The following is a 10,423-nucleotide window of genomic DNA, read 5'->3' as shown; positions in this document are numbered from 1 at the left end:
GTTTTTCAATCCCTAATTTTTTTTTTTTTTTTTTTTTTTGGTTAAAAATAATCCAAAATCAATAATTGAGCAAGGACATAACCAGCCAGTGTTCATAACTATCACTTTACTTTTGCCTGATTCACAACGGTTAGTTTATAATAATGTTTTCTAATTTGAGTGGTACTGGTAGGAATTTGCGGGAAATTCGAGCATGCCGCTGCGTCATTACGTCACGTCTGTAAACATAAAGAAGTTGTCCCAACTACTAGGCTATCGCATGTGAGGATCCTGCAGGTGCCGGATCGTTTATAGCCTTTTCTCACAGCAGCTGGAATAAATAAACGTATAATTTTGATGGCGGATTGTAATCCAGAAAGGATTGCGTTTGAAACACATGTGACTGAAATTAAATTATATTCCAGTTTTAAATGTGCATCTGATTACAGATAGCCTACGTAGGATTCCACAAGATTTGTATTTTAAAGAGAACCAGTTCGAAGGAAGAATAATTTGATTTTGGGTTAAAAGAGTATGACATTTGAATGGTATGACAATTAGAGATTAGAATGTACAGAAATTGAAATCTACACAAAGTATAACAATAATAATTTGCATGGTTTGATGTGATGTGAGCTTAACCAATCGTTAGATTTAATCACCATTGGTAGCGTAATTCATTGTAATGCTTTTTTCCTCAGTTGGTCAGAACAAACGTGGCATCTTTTTTTTTTTTTTTTTTTTTTGGTTAAAAATAATCCAAAATCAATAATTGAGCAAGGACATAACCAGCCAGTGTTCATAACTATCACTTTACTTTTGCCTGATTCACAACGGTTAGTTTATAATAATGTTTTCTAATTTGAGTGGTACTGGTAGGAATTTGCGGGAAATTCGAGCATGCCGCTGCGTCATTACGTCACGTCTGTAAACATAAAGAAGTTGTCCCAACTACTAGGCTATCGCATGTGAGGATCCTGCAGGTGCCGGATCGTTTATAGCCTTTTCTCACAGCAGCTGGAATAAATAAACGTATAATTTTGATGGCGGATTGTAATCCAGAAAGGATTGCGTTTGAAACACATGTGACTGAAATTAAATTATATTCCAGTTTTAAATGTGCATCTGATTACAGATAGCCTACGTAGGATTCCACAAGATTTGTATTTTAAAGAGAACCAGTTCGAAGGAAGAATAATTTGATTTTGGGTTAAAAGAGTATGACATTTGAATGGTATGACAATTAGAGATTAGAATGTACAGAAATTGAAATCTACACAAAGTATAACAATAATAATTTGCATGGTTTGATGTGATGTGAGCTTAACCAATCGTTAGATTTAATCACCATTGGTAGCGTAATTCATTGTAATGCTTTTTTCCTCAGTTGGTCAGAACAAACGTGGCAGACTTGTTACTTGTTCAAATGACAATATCCGGAGAAAATTTTTGTTTGGGTCATATATTCCAAGATGTAGGCTAGAATCTGTGATTCCGAAATACAGTATCCACACCGGTGCGGTGACTGACAGCCACACATACTCCTCGAAACATTACATTGATCCGCGCTGGAGCCGTGCACAACCCAGGCAAGGAAGATAATTGCACAAATAACTACAATTGCAGGTTTTCAAACAGAGATGACGACAAAGAGGCAAAACGTACGGACTGCAGCTTTAAAATGAAAGTGAGCACTGCAACAACTTGCTGTTGTGCATTCTACAGGCTTTACACTGCCTTTAGAGGTTCCGATAATGGATTTTGCAGATACCATAAAACAAATGATTTTGTTTTACAAAATTGAGTTGATTTGTGGTTGTATGATTAAATCGTGCCAAAAAATTCAAATGATTCCCATTTCATAATTTTTCTGTTTAAATTACTGTTGCTCAGGAGAGAGACCTACATCACTGTACCCTGTAATGTGTTGCCTCACATGGAGGAGGAAGAGGAGGGCAGCTTCATGCCAGAGGAGACTCCAGAAGATGGTGTGGAGGACTGCAGAACTCCAGACAGGCTCGATTCCACTGATGGTACGTCAATTTGTCACTTCTGAGGTGATACTGGGAAGTCTTGAGCCTCTCGGTCACATCAAGTGTATAAGCAAAATGTTTAGAATGGAATTTAATGGGCTCGACTGTTCCACTTCAGCATCTGTGGATTCTTTGGTGCTCCAAACCAATGGCAAAATGCCTATGTGGGTTCGTAGACTGGTATGTATGTTTGTTATCATAAAATGTTATTGCATATTGTGTTCTTTCATGACCAGTGGATCTCTTGGTTGTCACAGGGTGGAAGAGGTGAAAATGATGGTGGTGGCGTAGCTAATACATCTCAGTACCAGCCACAGGGACGCTGGGCAGTGCAGTCAGATCCACTAGCCATCCGCACAGTACTGGAGATGAAGAGCATGCAGCTTCCCCTCTCACACACTCCCAGCAGAGCCGTGGGAGAGGAAGAGTTTGAGGAAGACTCTCGCTTTCATCCTCAGAGTTTCGACAGTCTGCTGGATGAAGATGTTGATGATCTAGAGGAGGAGGAGGAAAAGATTTGCAGTGTAAGTTGTCAGGCTTATACCCCACTAGCTGTTTTTCAACTGTGCGCATAGCTGCATGGTGTGGGAATAATTAAATCGGTTCTGATAAAGAAGCCAATTCATCTATATACTATATTTAAATTGTAAATTTTCAAGAAATTTCCCGTTATGCCCCCTGTACACCACGCCAGTGATCACTAGTCTCTACTGTGAAGCTGCTTGTGGGTGTTCCTAGTGCTTTTATTGGTAGACTGCACAATATTGTTAGTAAAATATCAAAATACTGTTCTAATTTGACGTAATAGTTTTTGCTATTATGTAGTAAAATGATGCCCTCGAAGAATCTTGTTATATAAACCATAGCAGTGCTAGTGTATTAAATCATTAATTGTGCATTGAAAGATTCATTTGGTTAAACTCACTCATATTGTTAAATTTCAAAACATTTGGATTTGACAAATGATTATCCCTATTAATGAACATTATGCAGAGGAAACTGTTTTAGTTTGACCTGTCAGCATGAAAATGATTTAACACGCTCTAATGTATGAAATAAAATCATTATATTTGAAGCGTCATTTTATTATATTAGTGTTTGTTTACAGATAAATCATATAGAACATGGCTATCGCTCCAGAAATTGTCATTGAATTTTCCAGTATTGAACCATAAATCAGAGACATTGTGTTGTATACTGAAAAGAGAAGTGGGCCAGGTATTGAGCCCTGAGGTATCCCAATACCTTGCTTGATGTTTCTGTCACCATTCATCCATATTTGATTGGAGATACTTTTATACAATTTATGAGGTAATATGAATGGTGTCTGTTAAACATTTCTTGTAGATTACATGATAGAAGGAGAAATGTCTGAATCACACTCACTCTGAATCACACTGTTTTTGCAAATCATATAGAACAGTGAAATCGCTCCATAAAGTCCTTTCTTGCCTGCACTTGAGACCGGTGATGCTTGAGCTCCCATGACATCGCTCCTGAAATTTGCTCTTCATTTGCATAAAGTTAGACATTTCTCAACTTTGCCAAGTTGCTGGACATGCCTGCATCCTGTCGCCAACAGCTGGTGTTGCTCGTATTGCTGGAAGTCACCAGCTTTTTATTGAAAATGATTGGGATTATGCTGCTTTGTCGTGTGTCGCTGATGCTTTGAATGGGCCTTAAGGGAATTAAAAAAATTGATATCTAGTCCTGAAAGTGTCGGGGAATTTATTTAGAATTTTTGCTGCATGTAATTTTTCTTTTTTTTACTTATACCCAGTTCCAAATTATTTTGTCAAAAATTCTCTTTCTGAGTGCTGTCACTTAAAAAAAAAAAATTAAAATTAAAATATTTGTCATGAAATGAACTGCTGGAAAAAAAAATAACATGGAAATTTGTTGGTTAAAAAGGTGTTGGAACCCTGTTTGTAGGTTTGGTCTTATATTCCCAGCTTCACGTGACTGGATATTGGAGAAAAATGTCTGAGTAATTTAGTCTGTCACTCCATTGCCATTCTTATATTTGACACACCATGGTCAAGAGGGCAAGATTTTAGAAAACCGTTAGTGGGACTAACAAAAACACAATCTATAACTCGAAGTATGAGCCAATAATAACAGTGATGCTTTTCTTAAGACTAACTACAAATTTTATCCATGTAATCTTCTGGTCCCTTAATTGAAATATGAAGGTGTTTGTTTATTTGTTATAGGATTCCCGAGATGGATTTAGCTCTTCGCTCCAAGGGCCAGATTTTCTGCAATTGCCACATGAAGAGGAGAACTTCCATCCAGAGCTCAGCTCACCAGACAAGACCGGCTACATTTTGTACCCAGCAAACAGCACTGCTCTGTCCACTGGAGAAGGGTAAATTGCTTGTAATGATATCTGGTTTAGTTCATTTTTTGCTTAGGAAGTAGGTGTATTTACATTTAATTTAGCGGATACTTTTCCAGCAACATGAGAAATGCTGCAATGTAATTTGCTTTTGGTTTAATATTTAAAAATGCCTTCGAGTATGATGACTTAGAGTAGCATTGCAGTATGTACTCAAAAGAGAAGGGGGGGGGTCAAGCATCGAGCCCTGAGGTATCCCAGTGATCCCCAACGAGTTAATTTGATTGGAGTTTTGTTTTTTTTTTTGCGCAATTTATGAAAGGTTGATGTGCCAGAATCAAACTGTGAATGGGACCAAGCAAATAATAAACCGTGTGACGCGATGTTTATACAACCCTGTATCTTCCGTTTTCATATACGGTGAAACTGGACTTTGTACACACAGAGTAAACTAAATATTGCTATATGAATGTCCCTAGTAGCATTTTCACTTATTGAGTAATCTTTTTTCTTCATGCAGAGAGTTTGATGTTAAAGCTCTGTGTGAGGGTGCTGGTGATGACCCAGAGGAAGAGGAGCTAAGTCCAGATAGTGCTTGTTCGGCTGAGAGTCCAGCCTCCCATAGCGACCAGCCCCATGACCGTGAGTCACATTACACGCTTTGTTTGGAGTGCTGTAGAGTATGAAATTACCTAAGGTAGTAAAACCGGAGGACCTTCAACTTTTAAGGCCACTACTACTGTTTATGTGACTTTATCTGTTTTGTTGCTTTGTAGAGGACACAGACTCCCTCAGTCAGGTGAGCTCCACAGGAAGCTCAGGAGTTGAAGAGGATGAAGAAGAATCTGGAACTTTGCTTCACCAACATTTTGACTCTCTGGGTGTGGCGGCTAATGGTACAAGATGTTTGCAACTTCAGCTGTCTAACTGTGTTAATGGAAATCAACATTTTATTGGCTTCAAAAATGTTGTTTGCTAGACAAAATGCATGGAGTACACGATAAGACTTTTGTCCAGTCCGAGGATATCAAACACATTTGATATTTTAATTTTGGTTGAATTATTCCTTTAAGATAATGGTGAATTTCTTATTGCTAATCTTGTCTGCTGTGGAAACTCTTGTAGAAAAGTTCAACACAGACTTGAGCAATCTGCAGCCCACAACAGAGAGTAACTTCCTCAATCCTCGTCTCAGCATCTCCACGCGCTTCCTCTCGCGCTTTCAGAGCCGCTTTCGGTGAGTCAACATTGACGTCTTGACTCTAATGTTCAATATGTGTAATAGAGAAATATAAGTTTACAATTATAGCTCTTCTCTTCCCTTTTGAGATCTAAATAAAACGGGAAGAAGTGTGTGTAATTACATATTGTAGTGTGTCATAGTGAAGATGACATTGTACATTTCATTTCTGTCTGCTGTTTCAGCACTATTGGGACTAGTGGCAGTGCTATTTGCCGGCCTGCAGCCTACCTGCCCAGTATACCAGATGAATCCAGTGATAGCTGTTTAACCCTTGATGGAGCAATGGTATGATTTTTAATCATGAATAATGTAGTCTGAATGTCATACAAGATGATCCCAGTGGTTGTTCATACCCATCACAAATCAGACTGAATACCAATGTCACGTCATTCTATGGCATTTCTTCAGCATTTTTTAAAATTTTTTTTTATCTCAATAGAACAAAATGGTGCGACAATCATAAATTTAACCACTTCTCCCATATTGTTAGTGATGCCATTGTTCCGTAATGTGCAACCTCTACATGTGTTAACATCTCTATAATGTGGTTTTAGGTTTTTATGATTCTTTAAAGGGTTAGTTCACCCAAAAAGGAAAATTGTCATCATTTACTCACCCTCAAGTCTTTCCAAACCCACAAACGTTTAGTTTATCCTCTGAACACAAGTGAAGATGCATAATGAAACCTGAATGATTTCTGTTCCTCGATTTAAAAGTCATAACACAACAAGCAGTTTACTCAGAGTTTTCTGACAAGACATGTTGTGTTAACATCTCTATAATGTGGTTTTAGGTTTTTATGATTCTTTAAAGGGTTAGTTCACCCAAAAAGGAAAATTGTCATCATTTACTCACCCTCAAGTCTTTCCAAACCCACAAACGTTTAGTTTATCCTCTGAACACAAGTGAAGATGCATAATGAAACCTGAATGATTTCTGTTCCTCGATTTAAAAGTCATAACACATCATAACACAACAAGCAGTTTACTCAGAGTTTTCTGACAAGACATGAAAGCTTTACATGATGAACAGATTTAGTTTAGGCTTGTATTGGCATATAATCATTGATAAATGCACATACAGTATATAAAGCACATCAAAAATGGTAAACGGAAGCTCTCATGTGCTTGTGTGATGCTAGAGAACCAACAAGGTTTGTTCTTGCATCTCACTCAAGCATGTTTGAACTTCCACAAGAACCATTGGAGTTTGTTCTTATGCACAAAGCAAGTATCATTTGAGCTGCAGTAGCCATATTTGATGTGCTTTATGTGCATTGATCAATGTTTAACTGTAAATAAAAAGCATAAATAAAATCTTTATCCTATAAAGTGAGTAAATGACAGAATTTTCACTTGATGGTAAACTATCCCTAAGTCTTAAGTGTATATCTGCTAATAGTTACAAATAAATTGTTGTCGTTTAGGATTACTCTTTTAGTTTAAATGACCTCAAAAGCATGGGCTAAAAACCATGAATGGTCTTTTTCTTCCATGTGAAACTAGGGATGCCACTTTTTCCAGTACTCGCCCGATACCGATACTTTTATTTTTGGTACTTGCCGATACCGAGTACCAATACCAATATTTTCATTGCATTTGTAAATTTTTTTTAAATATTGGGTACAGAAACCAAAAGAGTATGTATAACCTTAGTTGGTTAACTTCATTTATCAAATAGATAGTCAAACCAAAATTTATTCAGACACCTTCAACATTTCTCACATTATCACAGTTTATTCGCTATAGTTTAGAAATTGGTAATAAAATGACAAGAACTGAGTTACACTGTGTCAGAACAAATTCAGCTTTATAATGTCAGATATCTTTGAAATGTATGTAATGGATTACAATAAACCAAAAGTTATTCATACAGCGGTCAATATTTACACAACTATCAATACTTTGTCGGGTGACCCTTAGCCTTAATGACAGCCTGTAGTCTCCTGGGCATGCTGTCACCCAGCTTCATGCAAACCTTAACTTCAATGTCTTTTCCCAGACTCGGTCTGAATAATTTTTGGTCCCAAATTTGTATCAGTTTTACTGGTAGTCCATTCTGTTATTTTCACACTTAATTATGCCCATTAAAATGTATTTTACAAGTTTGTTACTTTCACTGTTCATTTTATTTTTCTCTCTATGGTAGCCTACATCATCTTTAATTTAATCACATTAGAGCTGCTCCATTGCAGCGGTTTAGTACTGTAATCACGCGCTGTGCTGTAATAATGCAGAACCACTGGCTATAAAACTGTGATATTTTCATAAATAGAAGTCGCGGTTTTTTTCATCTGGAACGTGCAGCGATTTATTTTCCAAAGCCACTCATATAATGCAGAAACACTCATGAAGCAAGCAAAACACGCGCACGTATTTGTACTGGTGCAGAATGAGAGGGACAAGTACAGTACAGCACAGCCTAGCGCATTTCACACAGGCTGTTAGTTTCACTTTCCCCAGAAAGTCGTGTATGCTTTAGGGTGAAAATAAATGACGTTTATAGTGAATGCCCCTATAAATTGTCTTATATTTACGATTTAGTTTGAATCCAAATGATGCGAGTACAGGAGCTCAGTATCGGGCCCGATAATGGTATCGGTGCATCCCTAAGTGAAACTCTATATACGGTAGCTAGAAATATTTGGTAGGAACCTGTAAGGATAAGATACTATTGGTTATGTTAGTAGATGCAAAAGCTTAAAATTGTCTGTGGGACTTTTGTCTTGTTAATTTTTTCTCCTTTTTCCAAGGTTCTTTCAAACAACAGTGGAAGCATTGAGGAGAACGAGAAAAGTGGTATGTCCTGTTACCTGTTAATAGAATGCATTTTACTTTCGTGAGTAAAAGTCTCATAACATAAAGGATAAATGCCCCGAAATACTAACGTTTTTCAAACATTCCAGCGGCACCCACACCTCAGCAAGCTGTGTTTACATGTGAATATGTGCTGCACTCGGTCACTCTTTTTAGCGATGTGGATATGTTTGCACCAGCTCTGCAATTCGACACTCCAGTCATGCCACGCTTATTTATATAGCACTTTATTCAAAAGATTGCTTTAAAGAAAGCAGCTTTACAGTATGAAATATGAAAAGATACTATACAATTTTTAGCTTCTACTGTAAAGCAGTATGTTATGTTTTTATTTGCATTATTTTGTTCTAAATGGAGTCATACCAGTTTGATCTTCAATTTCACTTCAAGTATATTGGGGCCTTAACTGTAGTATCTGACTGGTCATGTGATCTCAACATATTGGCCCAATGAGGTGCTGTGCTCCAAGTAAAATACAACAGATTTTTCCTCTCAGAATTGGTTACTTTGTCGAATTAGAAGATATCAGAAGTTCTGGCTCTGTTTTAGTCATTTGAAATATAATGCTTGCTGAATTATAATTTAATGTGTATGCTGAAATCTTGTCCTCCAGTTACCAAGAAACGTTCCTCAGTGGCTGCTCGGAAATCTGGCCAAAGCTTATCTTTTTTACGCTGGAAAAATGCTCTGGGAGGTCTGTGAGTGTGTTGGGTGTTTTATTTATTTATTTATTTATTTTTATTGTCTGGGCTTACCAAATTACCAAATCAGAGTGGTTTCACATTGGTGTGGTGCATTCATTCTCGTTTTGCTCTCTTTTTTTAGTTCGTGCACATCTTGGTTTTTGGTTCTTGGTTGTCTTTGTGCAGTTGGGGTTAAACAACCGGCTTTAAAAATGACATTTGGGTTTTCTTCCTTTTAATAAACTTCTAATGTCTTTTCAGAAATCACAAACAAGAGCATTCAGTCCAAAGCTCACAATTCTGTCAACACTACAGGCAATCTCACCACCAAATCTACCAGCAGTGCACGTGACACATCTGTAACGCGCTCCCGCCAAAGCTACATGGGTCCCACCGCAAGCTCCCGAGCAAAGATAACCCAGAGCAACTCTGTGGAGAGTTTGAACGCGTGTACATCGGAGGAAGTGCAGTTAAACGCCCCGTCTTCGTCTCTGGACCTAAGTGTGGAGCAAAGCAAAGAGAACATTGTTCCTCCTTCCTCTTCAGTTCTCTCCTCTGGATCGTCTCATCCGACACCAGCTCTCTCTACTCCTGCCTTGGGTAACCACATTGCCCGGGCAGCTCTTCGATTGGACCTCGTTGGCCCCAGTCGTGCCAGTTTGTCACCGGTGTCACTCAAGAGCTGTCTAGGGAAAGTTGAACGTGCTGAGTCTCCGCGTCGACAGGCTCTGGTGACACCCACAGAGATGCGGTCACTGGGCAAGGAGTGTCGGAAACAGATTGTTAATATTGAGCAGAGTTTGGTTTCTAAGACTTCAAGCAGGTTCTCAACTGGGTCTGAAGTTTTTGCCAGGAACTCCACGGTGTCAGAAACCAGTCATTCTGTGGTTGAAGACCTGCAGTTTACAGAGTCATGTGGGAATACACTGGCTACCAATCAGAGTAACGCAGAAGATCCTACAGAAAACAACTGCGTTGGAGAGGACACAGGTACTTTGTATCCTAAGGCCCTGTCCACACGAACGCGGTTATTTTTAAAACCGCAGCTTTTTCTACACGGTTAGGCTGTTCGTCCACACGCAAACGCAGCACCAGTTCACTGAAACCAAACATTTTTGAAAACGCCTGCCAAGGTGAAGATTTTCAAAAGCTCTGGTTGCAGTGTTATCGTGTAGACGGCAAAACCGGAGTTTTTGGCTTGTGATGTCAGCGCCTGCGCTGTTATCTCCGCCTACTGGAGACTTTTTCAGGCTTCTGATTGGCCAACATGGCTTTATGGTTGAGATTATATCGCCACCTGTTGGTTTGGCATGCTCTTGACAGTGCTTCAT

At 38.5% G+C, this 10,423-nt stretch overlaps 1 protein-coding gene across 1 annotated transcript in view; it reads left to right on the top strand.

Moving 5' to 3' along the window:
- The window catches only part of wdr62 (WD repeat domain 62), a 35,824-nt gene that overhangs the window by 21,575 nt on the left and 3,826 nt on the right, over positions 1–10,423 (top strand). Inside the window, exons 16-26 of the mRNA XM_016255587.1 lie at positions 1,873–2,012; positions 2,131–2,192; positions 2,270–2,536; positions 4,226–4,380; positions 4,871–4,992; positions 5,127–5,246; positions 5,476–5,587; positions 5,776–5,878; positions 8,346–8,391; positions 9,023–9,103; positions 9,354–10,082. Coding sequence (XP_016111073.1) covers positions 1,873–2,012; positions 2,131–2,192; positions 2,270–2,536; positions 4,226–4,380; positions 4,871–4,992; positions 5,127–5,246; positions 5,476–5,587; positions 5,776–5,878; positions 8,346–8,391; positions 9,023–9,103; positions 9,354–10,082 — 1,937 coding nt within the window. The remainder of the gene's footprint in view (positions 1–1,872; positions 2,013–2,130; positions 2,193–2,269; positions 2,537–4,225; positions 4,381–4,870; positions 4,993–5,126; positions 5,247–5,475; positions 5,588–5,775; positions 5,879–8,345; positions 8,392–9,022; positions 9,104–9,353; positions 10,083–10,423) is intronic.

Source organism: Sinocyclocheilus grahami, unplaced genomic scaffold (genome assembly GCF_001515645.1).
Source record: "Sinocyclocheilus grahami isolate Dianchi unplaced genomic scaffold, SAMN03320097.WGS_v1.1 scaffold1349.1, whole genome shotgun sequence".
NCBI lineage: Eukaryota > Metazoa > Chordata > Actinopteri > Cypriniformes > Cyprinidae > Sinocyclocheilus > Sinocyclocheilus grahami.
This window is presented reverse-complemented; position numbering and strand designations above follow the sequence as displayed.